This window comes from Schistocerca serialis, chromosome 5, assembly GCF_023864345.2.
Source record: "Schistocerca serialis cubense isolate TAMUIC-IGC-003099 chromosome 5, iqSchSeri2.2, whole genome shotgun sequence".
Lineage (NCBI taxonomy): Eukaryota > Metazoa > Arthropoda > Insecta > Orthoptera > Acrididae > Schistocerca > Schistocerca serialis.
The window spans coordinates 721,350,131-721,377,164 of NC_064642.1; the positions used below are offsets into that span (position 1 = coordinate 721,350,131).

The following is a 27,034-nucleotide window of genomic DNA, read 5'->3' on the forward strand; positions in this document are numbered from 1 at the left end:
CTTACCCCACACATGGCCTCCATATGCAGGTAGTTGCAGAAAATACGCAAAAAAGACAATCGGGGTATGACCACTGTCTTGCTCAACATGCAGAATGAGAATGATGCTGAGGACGTAAAAAACATCTCTGGTAGGAATTACGATGCTACAAGTGGTGTAAATGTGCTGAAATCGGCACAGGTGAGGATGGACACGTACACATCCAACTGAGCCATTTGTCAGTCATCAGAAAGGAGGGGCAGGGGTAAGTGTCTACGACTGATACTGCAATGACTCCTGGCGGGGCAGAATCGACATACCTCTGCTATGTGATCTGCTTTTTTATGAAAAGAGGCATCCCCACCCATACTATGTGAAACAAGAGGGACATGAACAAAGTGACATTCGCTGTTCCTCTTGCCAACAATGTGTTTGTACATGACGGAGTGGTAATCTTGTTTGTACTGTGGTTACCTCTCCTCCCCCAGTGCACCGTGTTCCGGATGCTGGGGCTGCATGCTGTCAACAACAGTGATGTCACTCCAAGCCTTAATTGGTGGCCCGTAAGATCAGAGACCTTGAATGACTGTGCAATATTCAACACCTCTTCCAATGCAGGGTCCTCAAGTTGAAGAGCGTGTTAATGCACCTCTTTACCTGGTGCCAAGCAAATGATTGTGTCTCTGACCAAGGCATCTGCATATGACTCCTGAGATCTATCTGTGACAAACGGACACTTACAACTGAGGCCATGGAGCTCAGCCACACAAGGATGATATGACTGCTATGGCTGTTTGTGACACTGCTAGAATTCAACACACACAATGATCAGATCTCATGTGTATGCCTGGGGTGATGGGAGGACAGCAAATTACACATATAAGCAAAAAAAGCAACACTGGTTTCCGTAGAGGAGCTAAGTGGCACAGTACGTGATACACACGGGAGGATATCCACGACATAAAAGAGCTGTACACACTTCCTTGTCAACCAATCAGAATGCAATGGAATTTTGGTAAAGCTGCTTCTCGTAAGAGCCAAGTCTTCTCTGGATTCATTATAGGATGGAAAATATGCTGGGTGAACCACTGGCAGGTGAGCCTGAGTCAATGAAGTCAACAACTGTTCCAACATAGCTATACATGGCTGCTGTTGTTGCAAAAGTGATTTGAGTAATGCCTTCATAGTTGAGATGAATGGCACAAAAACCACAGAATCCAAAACACATGAAAATTTGACCCTTACTCATTGCTATTATGTTCTGACTAAGAAAATGAGGAAACACATGGCCATAAAAGAAGCACAATTTATTGGATCACGAAAAGGCAACAAAACAGCACAGTGACAGTAGAGTCACAGAATGTAACAATGTTCAGTTAATTTGTAAAATACCTAATTCTTAATCTTCAGCTCTGAGGGGTCTGTGAACCCTCGACTCATTGATAATTAGTCTTACGCATGTAGAAGAATTCAACTTCTACCAAAACAGGACCCACCAACTCTCATTTATAGGAAAATTTTCATTATACCTTTAATTACAAAATGTAATCATTGGTTAATCCATTAGATAATATCATTTTTAACAAACTCCAAACTTCCAAAGAAGAACATGAGTATCAACACATCAGTATTTACATTGTAACTATAACCTTCTAGTCATTGGTATTCTTTGATGCCAAGTTTCATGCAGAAGATTCTTTGTTGCCTTTGATTAGTTTTCATGTAATGACGCCAAGTACAGCTTTAATACTCCTGGGATGGCACAGAGCTCATGCAGAGTACCACAGACAAAAATAATGAAACATATGAAACAAGAATTGCTTCTTAATAAATCCACTTGCACAATAATTGAACTTTTAAGTTCTGGGCTATTTTTCTGTGTAAACAGACAGATCTTCTGCTAATATAGCTTGGTCATTTATAGTCATAAATGGTGCAAGATTTCACCATCAATCAACAAAATGATTTATTTCCCAAAACTTTATCTACAAAAAATCTGGGAACTCTTGTACTCTCTTAAGTGACAACAAAAAGATTGAGAGGATGTAGTTACATGTCTCGAAGACATTGCCAACTGCTGGCCTGGAGGCCCATGCCTCAGGTACTTGTGGGTGCACCATTTGAATACACACTACACTTTGCCCAACTTATGCCCATTGTGGGTGGTAGGGGTGTAGTAGGAGTGTAATAACCTGTGGTTACTACACAGGCAAAAGACATTATAGGTGTCTAAAATATGAGACTGACACAAAGTGCAAAATGGTAAATGCAAGGCTATAGAAGGATGAATAACTAGAGGAGGAAAGAGAGAGACTGCCAGTAAGAAAATTAAAGAGTCCTTTAGAGAAACTGTATACATATCAAGAGATCAGATGGCAAGTCAGTGCTAAGCAAAGATGGGAAAGATAAAAGGTAGAAGGAATATGTAGAGGGTCTTTATAAGGAGAACAAAATTGAGAACAATTTTATAGAAAGAGAAGAAGAAACAGATGAAGATAAGGTGGGAGGTACAATACTGCAAGAAGAATTTGACAGAACACAAAGACAAAAGTGGAAACATTTCCTCAGAATTACTGAGATCTTTTGGAAAGACAGCCATAATAAAATCACTCTACCTGGTGTACAATATAGAAAAGACAGGTGAAATACCCCCAGACTTGGAAGGATGTAATAATTCGAATTCCAAAGAAGGCACGTCTCTGACAGGTGAGAATACTACCCAACCATCAGTTCAATAAGTCATGACCACAAAATATTGACATCAATTAGTTACAGGAGAATGAAAAAACTGTTAGAGGCTGACCACGAGGAAGATAAGTCTAGGTTCTGGAGAAATGTATGAATATGCAATGCAATACTGATGCTAAAACTTATCTGAGAAGATAGACTGAAGATATGCAAACCTATTTTGATACATTTGTAGACTGAGAGAAAGCTTTTGACAATTTGGACTGTTCTACACTCTTTGAAATTTTGAAGGGAGCAGGGATAAAATACAGGGAACAGAAGATTATTTACAACTTGTACAGAAACCATTAGAGTCAAGGACATGAAAGCGACGTAATAGTTGAGAAGGAAGTATGCCTCTCCCTGAAGAGTAAGCAAGCAGTGAAGAAAAAAAAAAAAAAAAGAAATCTGGAAAGAAAATTGCCAATGAAATTGTAATTCTGCAAGTGATGGCAAGTGACTTGCAAGAGCAGTTTTTGAAATGGATAGTGTCTTGAAAAGAAGTTACCACTTCAAGATCAAGAAAAATAAAACATGGGTAATGGATTGTATTCAATGTAAATCAATTTTATGTGGGCAGCAACTTAACTGAAGATGGCCGAAGTAAGGAAGGTATAAAATGCAAACTGTCAGTAGCAAAAAAATGTTTTTAAAAAGAGAAACTTCTTAATGTCTAGTATAAATTTAAATGTTTGGATGTGTTTTCCGACGGTATTTGTCTGGAATGCAACCCAGCATGACAGTGAAATGTGGACACAGGGAAATCAGAAAAGATTGAGACAGAAACTTTTGAAATGTGGTGCTACAGAAGAATAGTGAAGATTAGATAGGTAGATCAAGCAACGAATGGAGATGTACTACACTGAATAAGGGAAAAAAGAAATTTATTGGGACAACTTGTCTAAAAGAAGGGATCTCTTGATAGGACACATACTGAGGCACAAGGAATTAATTTGGTAATGGAAGGAAGTGTGGGGGATAAAAACTGTAGAGAGAGACCAAGGCTTGAATACAGTAAGCAGTTTCAAATGAATGTATGATGTGGTAGTTATGCACATATCAACAGGCTTGCACAGGATAGACTAGCAAGGACAGCTGCATCAAACCAGTCTTCGGACTGAAGACCAATTAAACAACAACAACTACTACTACTACTACTACTACTACTACTATTTTGAAGTCTTAAGTCAAATAATTTTATGATGTCATTCTGAATTTTGTTTGCATTATAACACTCATTTTGCTAATGCACTTTGGATATCCAAGCAACTTTTACCTTCAATTTTTTTTAAATATTATGGTTATTTGATCTGAAGGTTTACTGTGTATAGTATGACATTACTTTAACTTCTTTTGAGTTTTTATCTGGTTTTGTAAATTATTCATTGGATAATTTTAAAAAAAATTATTTTGTTTGGGGAAGTTAGTATATGATGTTAACAATAGCATTTATTTATTTATTTTTGTGTCTGTTTCCTTATTTTATTTTTGCTGCACACAACAACTGTTTTGCACAGACTGAATATTCCAGAGTAACTGCACACAAACAAAAATTGATTTCCATTGCTACCAATACTACTTTTTTAAATAACAATGCTAGCTGTGGGGAGACGCTGCTACAGGAGAGTGAGAAGGTAGTGGTAGTTGTCTAGCTTTCCTATGGTTAACATTGCATTTCCACACCTGGAATAGTTTTCAATGCTAAACTATTAACTTTGTGCCATATATTAGTGAGCAAAAAGTTGTAAACTGTAGAATGGCAAGTGGTATTCTCATTTGTGTAGTTGACTGGGAGTGTATCACAGTGCATTTCTGCTATTAGAAATATTTTGCAATCAAAAACTTGGTTTCAATATCTCTATTGACCCACTGTAAAATGTGACTGAAACATTTGTGGTCAATTTACTTTAAAAGCACAGATGCAAAATTTGAGGAGAAGATTAGTGTTTAACATCCCTTCGACAATGAGGTCATTAAAGAAGGGAGCATGATCTCGGATTGGGGAAGGATAGGGAAGGAAATCAGCCATGTCTTTTCAAAGGGACCATCCTGGTATTTGCCTTAGCGATTTAGGGAAACCTAAATCAGGATGGTCGGATGCAGGTTTGTACTGTCATCCTCCCAAACACAAGTCCAGTATGCCAACTGCTGTTCTCTCGGTGGTAAAATTTGGTTCCTTGCATTAATAAGTCTTATGAATATTATTTTGACAATACAGCAGAGCCGAATAACTTTTGGGCTTCAGTAGTCTGTTGTGCCAAATGTGTAAGATTTCCTGTTGCAGTTCCAATAATATGGTAGGAACCTAAAGATCGTGTAACAGACCACTACTTCTAAAATATTCAGTTATTGATAACCATCTTCAGCCCGAAAAAAGCACATCACTTGTTAGCATCGCCTCAACTCTTATTATTGATTTTTATGTGCTAGAAGAATGAAGAGATTATGTTGTTTTAGGTATGTGACATTTGAGGGTTGAGAAAAGCTGTGTCCTGTCAAGTCAGTGAGTTTGCAATGCCCAGCCAATTGCTGCATCACGGCTTGCAGCAAAGACAACAACTACGATGCAGTTGGCCACTACGAACGTTTGCCAATGACTGCATAGAAGAAACACTAACTGTTAAAGAAAGAATTAGCGTGGTATGTTTGTTAGAAGAGAATGTTTCTTGGCTTGCCCTTTGAGAATTTCAGGAGTAGCATCTGAGTATCGTTTGGGTAGTGAGCCTCAAGAGAGATTACCTCAAGAGTGTAATGAGATCAGCTCACACATACGACACATGAAGTAGTCTGCAATGGGGATAAAAGTCAAATGTGTCTGTTTAGAAAGGGTTTTTGAGAATATTATCGGCATATGTAGGAAATGATTATTAGGTCGATCTTTGGCAGAAAATCTCCGATTCATTGAAGTGCCAGATTAGTTTCTCCTAGTTGTGATTAACGGTGCGTTGTGCTGTTCAATAGCCACGTGATGGTAGGCGAATCATATTTCAATATTTTTGTGAGATTTCCTGTTGGATGGTGTATGTGAAGAGACATGTTCACGCAAATCCGTTTAATTGTTTTGGGGTTGAGATTAAAGCACACACTAAGAGATAGCAGCGTTGCATTGTGTTATTATGGTTGTATAGGTGTACACAGGTACCAAGGAGTAGTGACTTAGCAACATTTGGGTTAGGATTTATTGTGCAACTTCGGCGTCAGCGTCGCAATATAGTAAACTCAGAAAATCTCATAGGATGTACTGAATGTGTAGTCTATATTAAAGGAAACGGGCATCTTGCACCATAGTTATTTATTGAGAAACAATCAGAAGTTTATTGAGAATGTGATAGCTTTTCCCCTTGTCCCAAAGCAACAAATCAAGAATCATTTAAAAGACAACATGCTAATTCTCTCTCAAAAAGAGATCATCGAGTGTTGTCTATTGAGCTTTACATATTAGTGGGTCGCGGTAGTCAAAGGCTGAAGTGGTTAAGTTTTGTCTGATTCTTTGTTCATATAGCTGTAAAGTGGCGCTGACACTCAGGTTTTTTGTTTTATTTATTTTTTTAATTACATTTCTGCTTATTGGGGTTTTGAACAGTGAACCAGCACTCAAAAAACAAAATGCTGACTTGTACTGGTAGTTTATTTAACTGCAGAAAATAAAGAAAACAGTTTTAAACTGAAAAAGTCAGTACCCGACTTGTCTCTTATCCCCAAACTATTTCAAAATAATTACGAGAAAAAATAATCAAAGTCTTATTTGAATGCAGACTAACATCTGGAAAATATCTTTTCAGAATAAAGCCAAAACCCAAAGGCCAATGAAGTAAAAGACTGGATTATTGGTAAAAGCAAAGTTTGAAGAAAATAAAGAAAAGGAATAATATTTTTCAGTGAACGACTTGTAATGAAAAGAAAGATAATTAATCTTTAGACGGGGAAAGCAAGTTTGCACATTATGGAAAAGTGATTAAGTATAAATAAAAAGTTTGTCCATTTAATTTCTGAAGGGCCGAGATTAATGAAATAGTTTATTATGATAAAATTTCAATAGAGTCAAGTGTAGTATTCTGCCCACATGGCTAATACAGGGTGCCTACGAAGCTGTCTTCTAGGATTGCTAGACAACAATTCAAGCACAACGTATTAATGGAGTTTATCACAGTAAGTTAATTTGACAATACTGAAGTCCGCATATTCACAAAGGTGTGTCGCAAGCAAATGACGACAGGCAAGTAATCAATGTCCTTTGGTATATATAATTTCAATGCAAGCAAACAAAACAGTTCATAAGTCACTGCTGTAGCATTTGTATGACGGCTAGTCTTCCACTCCCGCCGCAGTTAGCTGGGGTGGCACTTATATTCTCTTCATGTAGCTGCCACTCCATTCGTGGTGTCATCCCAGTCAGTGTACCATAGGCTGACATTGTCTCACAGCCCTTTCTGCTGTAATGTTCCAGGCCAACATGCCAGCACTTGTCATTATGCCAGAACATCAAGGATATTGTTGTAGCAAGGCGCTACTTATAAAGGTTATTGTTGACTGACAATGAGACATAAACAGTATAAAATTATGTCTTTGCCTCTTGTACGTTTCCACCAGTATAGTGTGCTGTTGTTGGTAAAGTAAATACATCATTCCTACTCCTCGTAGACTCTCGTTAACATTTTTCTGGTGAGTGATACTAGCTTTGGTGGTAGTTTACCTTTGAAACCTAGTGAACCCTGATAGTCAGATGTATTATTGTAATTAATATCCAAATAGTTATCACTGATCCCATTCTACCACGAAAGGTCTTTTTGTGTCCATCTTTTCGTACATGGTGGTGATGTAGCGAGCTAGAGTGTAATTTACAGTGTGAGAAGATAAACATAAAACCTTATGTGACGTCATCGTGTTAACACGGACGATTACTTCAAGTCACACAGATTACGTCATTGAGTAAAGGCAAGATCTTGTCAGGACGAATTGTAGTATTACGAGAGTGAGCTACGTTGGCTGACATTGTTTTTCCCTACATATTGCAGTGCTATTAGAGCCTGTCATTATAGTATATCTCCTACGATTGAAACATATTACGAAGTTGGCATTAGTGGTATCTAAAAGGGTGGTGCAGTAAAACTGCTACTTCTGCTTGACAAATATATCTGTAATTAGTTCAAAGTCCAAACATGCTGTAAAACTTCTGTCTTCAGAATCAGCAATTTGACTACTGCCTCATGGATAATGCCATCCTACATCACCTCCATCAGACAGAAAAAAGGTGAAAATATTTTGGAAGTGTTGATGCCATAGAACGATCCAGATTTTATGGAAGGAGTTGATGATCTAAAGCTACCTAAAAAAGTGAAGTGGAGTTAGTTAGTCATTTACTTTAAAGATTCAAAGGCTGGTTCCAGAGTAAGTAATGTCAAAAGGATTGGGTTGGGTTGTTTTGGGGAAGGAGACCAGACAGCGAGGTCATCGGTCTCATCAGATTAGGGAAGGAAGGGGAAGGAAGTCTGCCATGCCCTTTGAAAGGAACCATCCCGGTATTTGCCTGGAGCGATTTAGGGAAATCACAGAAAACCTAAATCAGGATGGCCGGACGTGGGATTGAATCTTCGTCCTCCCGAATGTCAAAAGGAATTTGAGCATTTATTTTCTGAGGAGGAGGACCCAATTTTCTATAATACTATTAAACCTTGATGGAGTCCCTTGGTGTTTGTTCTATGACACCTCAAAAACTGGCTTGAAAGCAGTCTTGCGTCAGATTGGAAATAAGTTTCCATCCATTCTTATACCTTACACAGTTAGTTTGAAGGAAAGTTCCATGAACATGCATCTCTTGTTTTTCAATATCCAATATGACTACTGCTGCTGGCAGGCCTGATTATAAAGTGAAGCTATTATATTTGGATTACAACTTATCTACACAAAATTTTGCTGCTTCTTGTGCATATGGGATAGTGGAGATAGAAGTGATCATTATACAAAGATGGCTCATCCATCACTTGTAAGTGCTGTCTAAATCTCATTGCTTTCATTGCACATCAAACTAGGTTTGATTAAGAATTTTGTGAAATCAAGGGATAGTGGTGGAAGGTTCCCTAAGATCTGCGAAGCAAAACTAAAGGGGGGCATATTGGTGAGCCCTCAAATTATGGAACTTATGAAAGCCTGTTAAATATGCAAGAATCAGCTGCACAGTTCTTTCAAAAACATTACTGTAACCTTTCTAGGAAACTATGGGTCTGAACATTATAAAGAACTTGTCAGAAAGCTGACTGAGAACTACAAGGTGATGGAATGTAATCTGTGATTGAAAACACACACATTGGTCTCCCACAGAAATTTCTTCCCTTGGTGCTGTTAGCAACAAACATGGCAAGTGTATCCAACAGGACACCGCTGAAATGGAAAAATGCTTCCATGGAAAATGGGCTTTAAATATGATGGTACACTATCGTGAACACTCATAAGAGATGTTTTTCTAGCCAAGTAGCCAAAAATTTACCTCACACACATTTTACATACATAAAATATCTTTCAGCTTAGGTTTTACATTTACTCAAATGTATAATTACCAGAAATGTTATCAATGTGATTACTCACAAACTATGGGTGATGGAATACGCCTGTAAAATTATTTGAAACCAACACAAAAAACTCAGTAACAATCACCCATTATACTTCTTTTAATATGAAAAGAAATAATTTTGTTGATCAGTGTAGTTATTAATATTCAGTATTATTATTATTATTATTATTATTGATTCCATATACTCTCTTATCTATTCTACTTACTTTGAAAATGTGTTCGTTTCCAGTAGTGGGGCAGCTCTCAAATTCTGGTGGTTTCCACTGACATTTTATACATAGTTCATTTAATGCCAAAACGTCCTGTTCTCCTCCACCTGAAAATATAATCAGAAGCCAAGTTAAAATTCTCTCAATAGAAATGAGGGCCATTTTATATTCTTAAGAAATTGTAGATGACAGGTATGTTTATTGTTTCCTGTTATAAGCTAAGTGTAGATATATTTTCTGATAATACATGCGGTGGGTCCATGATTACGATACAAACTTTCAGGGATGATGGAGAAGGGTAAATGTATCAGTTTGAGGTACGGGACAGTCAAAAGTTATAAGCAAAAATCATTCTAATAACTCTGCAGAGGATCTCTTCTACTGCAAGCTTTTTGTTTTCCATGTCTTGGGAGGAGTTAGTATGGACCAAAACAAGAATAAGATGCCCAGTAAACATGGGCCCTGAAGTGCATACATTGAAGAGCTATGAGCAATCGTTCATCTTTGCAACTGTGAAACACATATCTTCTACCGAACAAGTGCTCATAGCTCTTCAATGTATGTTTTAGAGCCCAAGTTTATTACAGAATGTTTTGGTCAGTACTACCTCCTCCCAAAATATGGAAAGCAGAGAGCTTGCAGTAGATGAGGTCCATTGCCAAAAGTTTCAGAACAATTTTTATTTAGAGTAGATGTACCAAACAGCTGCTTATAATAAGTGATCTTTATTTATGACAGACTATTTCATCTTTATCAATGTTTTGGGACATTTGTTGATGGTGTTAGGGCAGCAACCAGCCACAAATTTACTTTCAATTCCTTTATTCAAAGGAAACTGATACCGGTTTCGAATCGTGATTCATCCTCAGACAGTTTACACGCTTTCTTTATGACATTTGGTGTGTTTTTACAGATTAATTGTCCTAAAATATAAATAAAACATAATTATAAACACGCCACACACGGATGGTTGCGTAACATGCTGTATAATAAACAACAAAATCTGGCTGGAAACAGTATATGCAGACACCCCCGTCGACAATAAAAATTATAATTATATGAAAAAGAAGAGAAAATGTGAACATCAGTGGAAGAAACTGAAAAATAATTTCGAGGTAATAACAGGAGGAGATGTAGCTGAGCAGTGCCAGACTACACATATAAAGGTCCAAGGTTTGATCCCTGTTCAGCCCAACAATTTTTTCTATCACTTATTGCTCATTCAACATCTTTAATGTGAAAAATACCAGGTTGCTATAACTGGCTGTGTAAGTCGCTTCAAAGATCTGAGGAGGGCAAGAGCATACTACTATGAATAGGTCCATGCCTAGTAAAGGACATTGGCATTCAAATTAATGGGCTGTGGGTAGGTTTAACTACAAGGAGGAGACATATGGTTTTCATTGCTCATTACATAATCTTCCTTGTAAGCAAATACGAGTAATCCACTGAATTACAGACACGTATCGATAATGGCGATTTTGGAACATAGACTGTGTTCGAACAATATGAGTTACCTTGAAGAAAATTATTTATTGACAAACAGCTAACACTTATTCTGAAAATATTGTTCCTGTGAAACACAACAAGCTCTTTATTTACATGAAGTAATGAGTGCTACTGACAGGTGATATCAAACTGATTCCATATTAATAGATTTCCAGAAGGTTTTAGACACCACACTTCACAAGCAACTTCTAATCAAATTGCGTGCCTATGGACTATTGTGTCAGTTGTGTGACTGGATTCATGATTTCATGTCATGAAGGTCACATTTCATAGTAACTGATGCAAAGTCATAGAATAAAACAGAAGAAATATCTGGTGTTCCCCCAAGGCAGTGTTACAGGCCCTCTGTTGTTCCTGATTAACATAAATGATTTAGGAGGGCATCTGAATAGCACTCTTAGATTTTTTGCATATGGTGTTGTCATTTACCATCTCATAAAGTCAGCAGATGATGAAAACAAATTGCAAAATGATTTAGGCAACATATCTGTACGTTGTGAAAAGTGGCAACTGACTCTAAATAATGAAAAGTGTGTTGTCATCCAAATGAGTACTAAAAGGAATCTGCTAAATTTCAGTTACATGATAAATCGCATTAATCTAAAGGCTGTAAATTCAACTAAATACTTAAATAGGGACAGTCATATAGATAATGTTGTGCATAAAGCAAACCAAAGACTATGACTTATTGACAGAATACGGAGAAACTGCAAAACGTGTACTTAAGAGACTGTCTACTCTACACTTGTATGTCCTCTTCTGGAGTATCTGAGTAGAGACAGTCTGCATAAGGTTCATATTCACGTAAGCTGCAGCCTGCTACAATTTTTGTCATTAATATTGCTGTTACAGATACTACTGCTGTAACAACAAATTAGTTGTATTTTATGTCTCTGAATGTCTCTCTCTCTCTCTCTCTCTCTCTCTCTCTCTCTCTCTTTCCCTCCCCCCCCCCCCCCCCCCCAGAAGATTCAATCAAAGAACTAAACTAAATACAAAAAACTAAACCTTGAAGCTTGGTCTTTTTTAGTGTTAATTACCTTTTAATATATATCAAATAAAATGTGCCTGTAACATTTTAAATAATGGCATAAATGGTTTATTTTCTGAACCCAAAATTTGTCTCATTTGCTAGACCTCAAAGCGTCATTTGCTAGACCTCAAAGTGTCAAAAGCAAGAAGGTGGAGATGGAGAGAGAATCTGGGAGAGGAGCAAGAAGAGGGGTGGAGTCTGGGGGGGGGGGGGGGGGGGTAGGAGAGGGGGCTGGTGGGAGAAGGCAGTATGCAATTTAGGCAGGGAAGGAATGGTGTCAACAATGACAGAAGACAAAAGGGAAAGAGAAAAGGTAGGGTGAGGCAGTGAGAAACAGGTTAGCAGATGTTTAACCAGGGGGATTGCAAGAACACAGGACATGCTGGAGACATGATTTGCACCTGCGTAGTTCATAGGAACTTGTGATGCAGTGTTATTGTGTCCAGCTGTTTGACAACTGTATGGTAAAGCCTGCAGTTGACCACAGTTTGGTGGTGGCCAGACATGTAAGTAGACATGTTTGCTACTTGTCATGCCCACTAGAATGCTGCACAGTAACTGCAGCATGGCTGATGTATAACATTGCTGTTTCCACATATAGTTCTCCCTTTTATAGGCTAGCAAATGCCTTCTTTCATTGCCTTTACATAGTTCCCCATTACTACCAGACTCCCTGTTAATCACTGTTGAGGTGACCTCCTTGTACACCAAGATCCCCCATGTCCAAAGCCTTGTTGCTATGGAACATTACCTTTCCCTGTGACCCCATACACCAAACCCACTACCTATCTGCTATTCCTCTTGGCCAAATACACCCTGACCAACAATTATTTAACTTTAGAGAGCTAAATCTAAAAACAAATCTATGGTACTGCCATTGATATTCACATGGCACAATCCCATCTGGAATAGTCCTTCCTATCCAGTTAACAACTAAAACCTCCTGTCTGGCTCAGATTCACTGATGATACTTTTCCATGATCTGGGCTCATGGCAGGGACAATCTTTACTCTTCCCTCCATAACGTCAACACGTCCTTCCAAATCACTTCAGCTCAATAAGTCACCTTCCCAGATGTCAACGTCCACCTCTCAAATGCTCCATAAATACATCTACTCATATCAAGCACACCAACCACCAGCAGTACCTCCACTATGACTCTCCACAACCATTCCATGCCAGGAAGGTTCTTCCTTACAGCCTCGATTCCCATGGGTGCCGCGTCTGCAGTGGTAAGCACGAGTCATCTAAATATTCTGATAACCTTACCAGAGCCTTTACAATATCCCATGCAGTTCATCCACAAACAGATCTCCTGTGCCAGCTATTTCTCTGACACCAGTAAGTGCATTAACCAGTCACTGAACAGCATTCCTCTGACCACTCACTATCACCCTGGCCTTGAAAAGCTAAGCTCTACCACATCCTTCACCAGGGCTTCAACTAACATCATACCCTGAGATGAGGGATATCCTATCAACGTCACCCAAATTACAGTTCCACCCTTCATCCAACCTATAGAATATCGCTTTCTACCCCTATTCCAATCCTGCTGCCGATCCTGCACCCCATGGGTCATTCCCTTGTGGACAACCCAGGTGCAAGACCTGTCCTGTACACTGACCCATCAGCCCGCATCTTGTGGTCGTGCGGTAGCGTTCTCGCTTCCCACGCCCGGGTTCCCGGGTTCGATTCCCGGCGGGGTCAGGGATTTTCTCTGCCTCGTGATGGCTGGGTGTTGTGTGCTGTCCTTAGGTTAGTTAGGTTTAAGTAGTTCGAAGTTCTAGGGGACTGATGACCATAGATGTTAAGTCCCATAGTGCTCAGAGCCATTTGAACCATTTTTTACACTGACCCATCACCTCCTATTGCAGTTCAGTCACAGGCATTTCCTACCCTATCAAAGGCAGGCACCCATGTGAAAGCACCCATGTTACATAGCTGCTATGCTTCAGTTACTGTACAGCATTCCATGTGGGCATGACAAGTAAGCAACTGTCTACTCACACGAATGGCCACCACCAAAATGTGGCTAACCGCAAATTTGACCACCTGGTTGCCAAGCAGCTGTACACAACTACACAAATGACAACAGCTGCTTCACTACCAATGCCATTTGGACACACTCTTCCAGCAACTTTCTCTGAACTATGAAACTGAGAATTCTCTCCAGGATATCCTGTATTCTTGTAATCCTTCTGGCCTAAACCTCCACTACGTGTTTCCCACTGTCACATCTTTCATTTTCCCTTTTTTCTTCTGTCATTGTCCGTATCGCTTCTTTTCCCCCCACTCTTCCTCCTCCTCCCTCACACCCATGTGGGTCTCTCTCTCTCTCTCTCTCTCTCTCTCTCTCTCTCCCTCTCTCTGCCCCCTTCCAGACCTCCTCCCTTCTCTCCCCCCTCCCTTACTCCTTCTCCATCTACAGCTTTGACTCTTTTCAACCCCTCCCCCTTCTACCTCTGCCTGTATCTCTTCTGCACTCTACCCCCCTCAGAACTCCATTTGTCTTGCTGTGCAGCTGTTGAAGCCTGTGCCTTTCCCACTTTTTGGTTGCCTTCCTCACTACCCCTCATTGACTCAAGCATCCTTCCCTACCCTCTCTCCGAATCCATCAGCCCAGGAAACTGCTCTCAATGACTGACAGTCAATAATCAGTGTCACTATGATAATGGTATCATACCTTTGGGTGATTGTATAGTTGTGTGTTAGTTAGTTTAGTGTTCTATAGATCATTTGTATGATTAATCCTAATGATGTTGAACGAGTCATTTTGCACTCACATACAGTCGCGTCCTGATTGCACACTTTTACTTGGCTCCTGAGTTGGTTGATTGGTTGGTTGGATGCTTAAAGGGACCACACAAATAGGTCATCAGTCCCTTTGCCCTCGAACAGCCAGGTCTGTATGACTGAAAATCAGAGATAGTCTACTACGCAAAACCCAGGGGAAGAAAACACCAAGGTTTACCAATGGCAGCAAAGCTGAGGTAAGGGACAAAAAGACAAAATGGAGACAGACAATGAGGTGACATACATCCCCCCCTCCCCCTCCCCGGGGTCACTTACCAGAGGCACTCTGCTCAAAGATTGCCTTGGAAAGACTAGCAACACAGACAGGGCAAGAGAAGCACAGAGAGACAAAAGATGAACAAATCTAACAGACAGCTAGAGAGAGAGAGAGAGAGAGAGAGAGAGAGAGAGAGAGAGAGAGAGAGAGAGAGAGAGAGAGGGGGGGGAGGAGGGGGGAGGGGGGGGGGGGGAAGAGTGAAAGGGCAGGCAGGATGAGGACCGGGCTGTAGACAGCTGCACTCGCTCTGGGCAGAGCAGGCAATAGTGTTCTGTCAGCCCCTCAAAGGGCCAATAATGTCAAGCGGCCCTCCCACAAAGAGAGTGGTAAAAGCCCACTTCATGAATAAACCATAAAATTAAGTCAGCTGCTGGGGCATCATCTTCTACCACCAGGGTAGTCAGCCAGGGAGATTAAGAGTCCACCGGATGGTGGATAGGTTGGGACAGTCCAGTAAAATGTGGACCACCATCAAACAGACACCACAATGACAGCGGGGCAGGTTCTTGCTATGGAGGAGATAAGCATGAGTCAGCCAAGTGTGGCCAATGCAGCTCCAGCAACGGTCAGTAGAGTCCTTGCAAGAGTCCTACTTGGAGGACCCCCACACAGATATGTAGTCTCCTTTATTACCGGTAGTTAGTTTGGTGGTGTCAAGTCCACTCTGTTCAAGGGCACGCAGGGAATCCCGGATAGCAATGACCAAGAAGTGACTATGGTAGCACGCATTAAGAGCTTGCAAACTGCTCACAGTGTTGTTGCAGATGAGAAAGGACTCACCACTGCAGGAACAGATAGCTCAAGAGCACAAGAAATGGCTACCAGCTCTGCAATGAAAACATTACAGCCATCTAGCAAGGACAGAAGTTCAATACATCTCACAAGAGTATAAGCAAAGTCTACATGACCTGCAAACATTAAGACATCAGTGAAGATGACTTCTAAACCCTGGGATGTGCCAAGGATAGAGAAAAACTGGTGATGGAAGGCCTCCGGATGGACAGAGTCTCTCAGACCTTGTGATAGGTCAAGATGAAGTGTGATCGAGAGATGTACCACAGAGGTGTACAGGAATGGGTCCAGAGGAGAGCTGGAAGAGGAAACAATTGAAACAGATACGGATTGCGATCATAATCTCTGATTGGGGCTGCCATTGCGGGAGATGGGTTACTGTGTTTGGAAAGAGGAGATGGTAGTTCGGATCCTTAGGAAAGCTGCAAATGTGATAGCATAACTGACAAACTGTTATTGATGCCTGATATGCAATGGAGGTGCACCAGCCTCCACGAGTAAGATGTCCACAGGGCTAGTTCAAAAGGCTCCTGTTGAAACTTACACGTGGCAGTGGTGTATCGGATCCAGTATCCACAATGCTGAGGGTGACGCCAAACTGTATGCCAGACTCCCATAATTGAGGCGGGGTTGTATCAGGGCTTTGTAAAACTGTAGAAGGGTACTGCGATCTGCATCCCAGCTGGTGTTACTCAGGCAGCGAAGTGTATTAAGGTGCACCCAGCACTTTCGCTTAAGCTAGTGAAGATGGGGAATCCATGACAACTGAGAATCGAAGACCAGTCCTAGAAAGTGATAAGTCTCCACAACATTGAGTAGTTGGTTGTTGAGGTAAAGATCTCGTTGTGAGTGAACGTTACAACATCGACAGAACTGCATGACCCAAGTCTTGGCAGCAGAAAATTGAAAGCCATGAGTGAGGCCCCATGCCTGTGCCTTTTGTATGCAACCTTGCAGTTGACATTCAGTGACATCCACACTAGCGCAGAAACAGTAGAGGGAAAAGTCACCATCATATAAAGAGGCTGATACTGAGAAAGAGAGGGACACTCAGTACAGAGCCATCTGGGACATCACTGTCTTGGATAAGCGAGGGTACTGTGCGAAACACCAACTCGAACCCGGAACGTAAGGTGGGACAGGAAGTTCTGGAAGAAAATTGAGAACAGACCCCGGAGACATTAATCGTGTAAGGTAGTAAGGACGATGTGTTGCCATGTGGTGGCATGTGCCTTTTGCAGGTCAAAGAATAACGCTATAAGGTGTAGACACTGGGCAAAAGCTGTTTAGATGGCAGTCTACAGGTAAACCCAATTATCAGTAGTGGAATGACCTCAGCAAAAACCACCCTGGGGAGGAGGTAGAAGACCCTGAGACTCAAGGAGCCAACAAAGCAGCCTGCTCACCATGCTCTCATGCAACTTACAGATAATGTTGGTGAGACTAATTGGGCGATAAATGCCCATCTCTAGGGGGTGCTTATCCAGTTTCAATACTGGGACAATGATGCTTTCTCACTAATGTGATGGGAACTCACCCTCACTCCAGATGCAGTTAAAGATGGCAAAGATATGACACTGACAATCCACTGATAGGTGCTTGAGCATTTGGTTGTTGTGGATGTGTCTGCCACTGAGGCTGTATCAGGGTAGTGGGCAAGGACACTGACGAGAATTCCCAATGACTGAATGGAGGATAACATGGTTCCAGGTGGTGTGTAGTAAAGGATAATTGCTTTCACTCAAATTGCTGGTTTAGGACACTGACGCTTGAGCATAGTGCAGACCAAAATGTTCGGTGACTGTGTCTGGATCAGTGCAGACAGTGCAATTGAAGGTAATATCAGATAAACCTGCAGGTGTCTGGTATCCATAAAGACATCTGATCTTATCCCAAACCCGCGAAGGAGAGGTAAGTGGTCTGATGCTTGAAATGTGTCATTCCCAGCATTCTCTCTTCTCTCTTTTTGTTAGGTGGTGGCTCCGGGCACAGAACCACTTAAAGGTAATGAGGGTGCTGCTTATGTCATTGGAGAACCCGCCTACAATCTCAAATGGCCTCTGCAATTTCAGATGTCTGCTGCTGGGGTGGGTGCAAGGAACAGGGGATTGCTAAATCAGCTGCCGAAAAAGTGGCTGTAGTTGTATTTTGGACCGCCTCATTAATATATCCATGCGGCAGAGAGTCAAGGTCAACAGCAGAAGTGAAAGCATCCCAGTCACCACTGTCGAGAGCCCGTCTGGGCAGGATTCCAGTGGAATGACACTGAGGGAGGGGCAGGAAGATCGAAAAGAGGTCACTACCAACAAATGTTACTGTGGACCCTCCAGTGGATGGATGGGAGAAGACAAGGGTTGCAAATGGAAAGGTCTATGTCTGAGAAGGTTCTGTGTGCCATACTGAAGTGTTTGGGGGTATCTGTATTCAAGAGGCAAAGATCATGTGCCAGTAAATTTTTGAAGTCTTTACTATGACCAGTGACCATGTCTCCACCCAACAAAGGGTTAAGGGCATTGGAATCACCCAAAATTAGGAAAGGTGGGGGAGCTGAGAAACCAACGAAATTAGTATTTTCTGAGACACTTAACCTCCCAGAAGGAGGTTAACATTGCAGATGGTAATATCCTGAAAAGCCCTTACCCGAACAGCCACAACCTCCAAAGGTGTGTTAAGAGGCACAGGTTCACTACATAGATTGTCCAGAACACATGTGCAAAAACTTCCCAACACCCTGTCATAGGCAGCACAATTCTTGTAATACCCCCGGTATCCACGAAGGGCTGGGGTCTGCATTGCTGGAAACCAAGTCTCCTTAAGGGGAATGCAGAAGGCAGGTGATGTACTTCAAAGATGTCATAGCTCAGCCACGTGGTGGAAAAAACTGCTGCAGTTCCACTGGAGAATAATGTGGTCGAAGTACAGTGAGGCCATGAAGGGATCAAGGGGGCAGGTTATGCCTTTGGGTCACCTGCTACCACTGGCTGAAGGGTTATGGCATCAATGCACGTAAGTTCCAGGGTACAATGCGTGGTGCGAACTGGGGCAGATGCTGGTATCCCTGCCTTGCCCACAGGAGTGGAACAGGCAGGATTTGGTGGCATGGGGGCCATCGGAATGTCTTTCTCCTTGGAGGACTTTTTCTTGCCTTTCCTCTCTTTAGAGGATTCTAATGATTGTGAGGGCTTCTCTGAATCAGTTTCATGTAAAGAGGACAACACAAAGCCCTGCGACCAGCAGCCTGTGGCTCCTTCAGCCACTGGCTGGTGTCCAGCTGTGAACCAGTGGAAACCTTGAAAGAAAGTGTCACGAGGGACCCTTTCCTAGCCAGAGGCAGGTGATTTGTATCTAGCTGGGAGGTGGAGACCTGGCCCCAAAGCAGGTGCAGGGCAGCAAGAGGGGAGCTCCCAAGCATCACTGGAGAAGGTACGATTGAGTGGCCCTGAAGGACCACTGCAGGAGATGTAATGGGCAGGAGTATCTTTGCCAAAGTGGCCAACATCATCGTAGCTCTAGCATATGACATTATTTGACATGATGTATGCAACTGCTCATAGTTCTTCTTGGCCTCTTGGTAACTGAGTTTGTCCAGAGTCTTGCAAGCTTAAATTTTCTTTTCTCTCTGGAAAACAGTGCAGTGTGGTGAGATGGAAGAATGGTGTTTTCCACAGTTGAAACAGATAGGGGGTGACACACAGGGAGCATCTGCATGCAGCACTCATCTACAGTCTCTACAGATGGGGCTAGTGTTGCAACGCGAAGACATGTGCCCAAATTTCAAACACTTGCAGCACCGCTACGAGGGGGAGGAGGGGGGGGGGCAATGTACAGTTTACAATGAATCACCCTATCACCCTCAAAGGCCAAAATGACGGCACCAGTAGCAACCCTATTGTCCTTTGGCCCCCTAGGTACATGACAGCCAAAGTGTACACCATATTGCTCCAAGTTGGTGCATGTCTCATCATCAGATTGTAAGAGCATGTCTCTGTGGAAGATAATGCCCTGAACTAGATTTAGACTCTTATGGGCAATGACAGTCACCAGTATGCCACACAGCTTGTTACAAGCGATCAGTGCCTGTGACTGTGACTTTTCATTTTAGAGATGGCTGCTACTTCCCCAAACTTGTCTTCCAAGTTCTCCACAGAGACCACGGGCTTTAAGGCCATGAAGGAATCACCATCAGTCCCTGTACAAAACAAGTATTGCAAGGAGTATTGGTCTGCCTGCCGTTTAGCCCTATATTCCTCCCATGGTGTAGCAAGGGAAGGGAACATTTTAGGGTTTTATCTCTCTGCACTGAAAGAGGACTGTCCTTTCATAGAGACTGCTGAGGGTTTATGGCCAACAGTGGGAGGTAACTTCATCTGCTTCATTTGTGGCTCATCCGCCATGGTGCCACCCACTCCGAACAGGGGCTCTCCCCACAGACACCACCCAGCCTCAGCAACAGCTACCTGGCCACTTATCCATTGCTTGGAGTCCCTGTGCTTCAGTCACAACAAACACATACTCCTTGGCATGCATGGGCAGTTTTCAGCTCAGACACCATCAGAGCGATCCCTGCATGATCAGGGGGCTACCGCTGTGCAGGTACTTTATGACCTCCCCATAACGGGATGGCTACTGTGCTGAGTTTTGGGTGTACTACTGTATTAAAGGGAAAGGTGCACAGATGGAAACGCACAAAGGTGGAGCACACAAAACATTGGGCGACCACCTCTGCATGATCCACATTTCTGGAGAAACTTGAAAATTGGTGGCAGGCCAAGCCCAACGATGTTCACCATGTGTTTATTTGATGAAAAGTTGTGGAATACAATGGAAGTGGAAACTCGAGGCCCAATCATAAACCATGTCCAAGTAGGGTTGGCACCAAGAAAGCCATTGGGGAGAAGGGATAGTGGAAGTACAATATGCAGCACGGAAAGGAAAGAATGATGCAAAGGCTGGGGCCCTGTGATAGTCAAACATGTACTCAAGAAGAGAGCTGTGACACCCCTGGGGAAGAGGGGTGGAGGGTTGGCCCCTGGATGGAGGATGCTGGGAGTGGAAGGTTGTGATCGGTTCATAGCACGCTGGCTATTGACACAAGCCCTGCCTCCTCCTCCTCCCAAAGCAGTTGGCTTGTAGGCCATAAAAGAAACAAATATGTAATGGATTAATGAATTGTAGAAGTGACACGAATGTCGATGGCGAGCTGCTAAAGGACCAGATATAGCCTCTTCGTTTATTTCTGTAAATAGTATTAACAATCACTATGTACAACATCGCACACAGCTCAACACTATAATCACACCAGTTACTTACTGTTATGGCATTCAAAACTATTACATAGCTAAGGCTGGGAACGAATGTGAACATTCTGGAGTGGCATGCTGTCAGATGACTTCCACCATTTATAGAGGGGACAAGTAAAAGCAAATGACTAGTAAATATGGCTACATGCTGACCAATTTTTTGAGATTGGATTGCCATTATTGGTATATATTAGTTAGTGCTTTCCAAACCAAGATTCTGACAACAGACCTTTACTGCTCACAATCAAATTTTATTAAGATCAATGCTTCAGCTCACATTATACATTATTCAATACTGTGTAACAAACTTTATGACAGCAAAAAGGCATTTTCCAGGAAAATTTCATTGTGTACCAATGTCCCTGTTGGAGCATAAGATTATTTGAAATATTTCTGAAAGTGTTTTTATTTATTAATTATTGTAATTTTGTTGATATGTATGTTATCTGAGTATTTTATCTACATCACTGTAAATGATCATGCCAATGTAGTTAGAGGATGTTACAGATGAGTGTTTTGTTTTGACTGTTTCCATGAACCGAAGAAATACTGGCCTTCAGCAGGAAAACTTATGTTAAAGAAGGAGCAAGGAAGCAACATCTGATGAGAGGACATGAATGTTAGGGTGACTGTGCATTGCCTATGGATGTGGCCAAGTGCTGTGTGACACTGAAAATTTTTCAAGGTACTTAAGAAAGTGCTTCATGAACATCCCTCACCGAGGCCCTTGACAAAATGTAAGCTTGCTCTTTCTTCTTTTTCAAAGTGATGAACATCTTTGCTTGAAAATGTGATAATGTTCAGTGTTCCTTTTTTTCCTTCTTGGTAGGATTGAAATTCTGTACGTTTTGAAGAAGGTCATGTATTTAGATTTTTAAGGGTGATGCTAGGACTGGAAAATTTTAAGTGAACTGTATTACGTATACTCAGGAATGTTACTGTGTTGATGCCAAACAATAATACGTAATAACTTCATAAAATTTTCTCAGGACGTTTAGCCAATGTAAGTAATAAAGAATTTGTAGTGATTCAAATTTTGACATGACTCCACAATCATCGAGAATATTTTGTGAATAACCTATTGGATAGAAATTACATCTTTGCACACATTTTTGAGTCAAACTCTTAAACGAAGCCCCAACAGTCACAGGTTTTAATACTGACACTGAACCTGGTCTTGCAAATTCTAAAGTTTTTGATGAGTGTATTTAAATTTTTTTTTGAACTTATTAAACTTTTCAATTTTTCATATTTTGTGGCTTATTGTTGTTTAATGAACATCTATTGCTCTTAATATTCTTCTAATCTTAACTCCAGGTACCTGCCGATGGCAGCAGTCGAAACAGCATCATAAATGAAGAAATTTTAATAAACTATCCAGATGATTTTATTCATGAAATACTGATGTCAATCTGTTCGAAATCATCACTTTTGTTAAGATTGTTTTGTATGGGATCATCCAGCATACGATTAACATAATATTCTGAATGAACCAATGGAGGGGTACTGAAACAAGGCACATTTAATCCAGCCACTTCCAACCACTTACTATGCTACAATCAGTCCTCATTATCTCGATATCACAAATAAAGGATCCTGATTGCACTATAATTGTTCATGATTTTATCAACTCTCAAAATTGGTAAAATTTTTCATATTTTTATTAGGTCAGTTACAATGTCACAATCTGTGAACATGGTGGGATAATTGTTTTCACTTAATTTTAATTGACACCCTATTGGAAGATGATATAATTTCACTACCATACAAAAACATACATGACAAAATTGAAACCTAGGAACCAACAACCTAGATAGATTTGTAGAACAATTTTTCATGATACTGAGAAAGCTGTTCGTTTTGCTTCAATTTCAGTCATTCAAAAGTTATTGATTAACTAAGGTAAAGCAATGGAAACTCCAGGTAGGACTATCAACAATTTCAGTAAAGATAAGACTGCTACTTACTGTAAAGCCAACATGTTAAGTTGCAGACAGGCTATACTGAAAGACACTTACACAGAGCTCTCAGCCGCTGCGTTCATCAGCAAAAGAGAAACACACACCAGTCATATACAGAAGCAAGCACACCTCATAGACATATGACCATCATCTCGAGCAACTCGGGCCACAATGTACGAGGGTCACTCCAAAAGAAATGCACACTATTTTTGTAAAAATACAGTTTTCATTCTGCATGTGTGAAAGTTTTACAGTGTGTAGATACATCCTTCCTGCTTGTTTTCAAACTTAGTTCAACCTGTTCCCGTGAGTGGGGCCGTCACAGCATGTCTTCAAGATGGTGCTACACTTGACATCCGCCAGAAGCAACGTGCTGTCATAGAATTCCTGTGCTGTGAAAACGAGACAGTGGGAAACATCCACAAGAGGTTGAAAAACGTGTATGGAGATGCTGCTGTCGATCGCAGTACAGTTAGCCTGTGGGCAAGCAGGTTACGTGACGAAAGCGGGCACGGCAATATATTGAGGATTGTCCACATACTGGCAGGCCTCGTACTGCACACACTCCAGACAATGTGCAGATAGTTAACGAATTGGTGAAAGCTGACGCTTAACAGTGAATGAATTGCCATGCTACATTGGGATAGCGGAACGAAGTGTTTGCAGAATACTGAATGTGTTAATGGTAAAAAAGGTTTGTGCCGTGCCAGGCGGGTTCGCAGGATGCTGACAGTGGCTCACAAAGAAACAAGAAAAATGGTATGCAGCGAACTTTAGGAACAGTACGAGAATGGTGGAGATAAATTTCTTGGAAGAATTGTGACAGGTGATGAAACATGGCTCCATCATTTTTCACCAGAGACAAGGACGCTATCAATGGAGTGGCATCATGGAAATTCACTTAAGAAAAAAAAATCCAAACCACACCTTCTGCTGGAAAAGTTATGGCTATGGTGTTTTTTGACTCCGAAGGACTTTTGCTTGTGGACATCATGCCAAGTGCAACCACTATAAATTCTGATGCATATGTGACGACACTGAAGAAACTTCAAGCTTGACTGAGTTGTGTTCAACCACATCGGTAAAAGCAGGCTGTTTTGCTGTTGCACGACAATGCACGGCCACATGTCAGTCAAAAAATCATGGAAGCGATCACAAAACTCAGATGGACAACACTGAAACACCCGCCTTACAGTCCTGACCTGGCTCCATGTGACTATCTTCTCTCTGGGAAACTGAAAGACTCTTGTGCACGCTGCCAAATAGTGGCTTCAACAGGTTGGTCCAGAATTTTACCATGCGGGTATACAGGTGCTGGTTCCAAGATATCATAAGGCAGTTGAGAGGGATGGAAATTATGTGGAGAAATGAAAATATTGTTCCTAAAGGATGTAACTACACACTGTAAAACTTTCAAACAAGTAGAATAAAAGATGGATTTTAAAAAAAATAGTGTGCATTTCTTTTGGAGTGACCCTCGTAACTATCACATGGGATGGAAACAACAATCTGCAGAGGCAGGAAAGAGGATGCAATAGTAGTTTACAGGTGGTGGGAGAGAGGAATGCTGTCTAAATGTATAGCGAATAGAATGCCAACAGGCACACTATCAGGAAGTTGTGGGGAAAAAATGAATGAAAAAGGAGAGGAAAGAAGATGGGTGGGTGCGTTGGAAAAGGTTGGCAAACAAAGAGGGCAGGAGACGAGAATGAGGAGGAGATGATAAGACAGACAGGGTGGAAAATGTTGGGTGGAGGGTGTGAAGACAGTATGTTACTGGAGGTTGAGGCTGGGATAATTTCAGGAGCAAAGAATATGCAGCAAGGATAACTCCCACTTGCACCGTTTAGAAAAACTGGTGGTGGAGGGGAGCATCCAGATGACTCGGGTAGTGAAGCAGCCATTGAAATTGAGCATGTTATGTTTAGCTGCATGTTGTGCCACAGTGTGGTATACTTTGCAGTTGTCCACAGTTTGGGGATGGCCATTCATTCTGGCAGACAGCTGGTTAGTTCTCATACCAATATAAAAAGCTGTGCAGTGACTGCATCAGAGGTAGTAAATAACATGGCTGATTTCATCGGTGGCCCATTCCCTGATGGGGGTATGATAAACCTTCGACGGGATTCAAACAGCAAGTGCTGGGTGGGTGCATTGGGCAGGTCTTGCACCTGGGTCTTCCACACGGAAATGATTCTTGTGGCAAGGGTCTGGGATTCGAAATGACATAGGGATGGACTAGGATGTTGTGGAGGTTGGTTGGGTGGTGGAACACCACTTTAGGAGGATTGGAAACGTTCTTGGGTAGGATGTCCCTCATTTCATGATATAATGATATGGAAACGTTCTTGGGTAGGATGTCCCTCATTTCATGATATAATGATAGATAACCAAAGCCCTGACAAAGGATGTGGTTCCGTTGTTCCAGTCCAAGGAAGTATAGGGTCATGAAGGGGGCATTCCTTTGTGGGTGGTTATTGGGAGTATTAGGAAGGTTGTTGAAGTGAGGGAAACGCCATGAGGATCTGTTTGCAGGTTAGGTCTTGGGGATGGTACACATCTATTAAGGCATTGTTGAGACCCTCAGCATACCGGGCTATGGAGTTTTGTCACTGCAGAGATAGACCACCTCAGGTAGACACTCTGCATTGGAGGAATTTTTTGGTGTGAAAGGTATGACATTTGTTCAAATATAGGTAATGTTTGTGGTTGGTGGGCTTAACGTGGATAGAGGTGCAGATGGAGCCATCTGAGGGGAGGAGGTTAATGTCTAAGAAGGTGGTACGCTGGGTTGAGAAGGACCAGATGAAGTGGATGGGAGAGAGCATGTTGAGGCTGTGACGGAATGAAGACAGGATGTCTTGGCCCTGAATCCTGACCATGAAGATGTCATCAATGAACCTAAACCAGACTAAGGGCCTGGCATTTTGAGAGGCTGGGATAATCTCCTCTAGGTTGCCCATAAACAGGCTGGCATAGGAGGGTGCCATGGGGATAACCATGGCTGTGCTACAGATATGTTTGTATACCTTCCCCTCAAAAGAGAATTAGTTGCGTGTTAGGATAAAATCAGTAAGTTGTATACATTTACATCTACATGGTTACTCAGCAATTCACACTTAAGTGCCTGGTAGAGGGTTCATCAAACCATTTTCATACTACTTCTCTACCATTCCACTCTCGAATGGCGCATGGGAAAAAGGGACACCTACATCTTTCCATTTGAGCTTTGATTTCTCTTATTTTATTGTGATTATCATTTCCCCCTACGTAGGTGGGTGTCAACAAAATATTTTTGCATTTGGAAGAAAAAGTTGGTGACTGAAATTTCCTAAATTGACCTCGCCACAAAGAAAACCACCTTTTTTTCAGTGACTGCCACCCCAACTCGCGTATTATATCAGTGACACTCTCACCCCTATTGTGTGATAACACGAAATGAGCTGCCCTTCTTTGCACTTTTTCGATGTCCTAAGTCAACCCTACCTGGTAAGGATCCCACACTGCACAGCAATATTCCAGCAGAGGGCGGACAGGTGTAATGTAGGCTGTCTCTTTAGTGGGTTTGTCACATCTTCTAAGTGTTCTGCCAACAAAGTGCAGTCTTTGTTTCACCTTCCCCACAATATTATCTATGTGGTCTTTCCAATTTAAGTTGCTCGTAATTGTAATTGCTAGGTATTTAGTCAAACTGACAGCTCTTAGATATGTGCGTTTTATCATATACCCAAAATTTATCAGATTTTTTTTTAGTAACAATGTGGATGACCTTGCACTTTTCTTTCTTTAGTGCCAATTGTCACTTTTCGCACCATACAGGAATTCTCTCTAGATCATTTTGTAATTGGAATTGATCGTCTGAGGATTTTACTAGACGGTAAATTAC

The 27,034-nt window shown here is 41.6% G+C and overlaps 1 protein-coding gene across 2 annotated transcripts in view; it reads right to left on the reverse strand.

Moving 5' to 3' along the window:
• The window catches only part of LOC126481405 (serine/arginine repetitive matrix protein 2-like), a 349,894-nt gene that overhangs the window by 59,932 nt on the left and 262,928 nt on the right, over nucleotides 1-27,034 (reverse strand). For both annotated transcript variants that reach the window (XM_050105134.1, XM_050105135.1), the window contains exon 10: nucleotides 9,481-9,590. In XM_050105134.1, coding sequence (XP_049961091.1) covers nucleotides 9,481-9,590 — 110 coding nt within the window. The remainder of the gene's footprint in view (nucleotides 1-9,480; nucleotides 9,591-27,034) is intronic.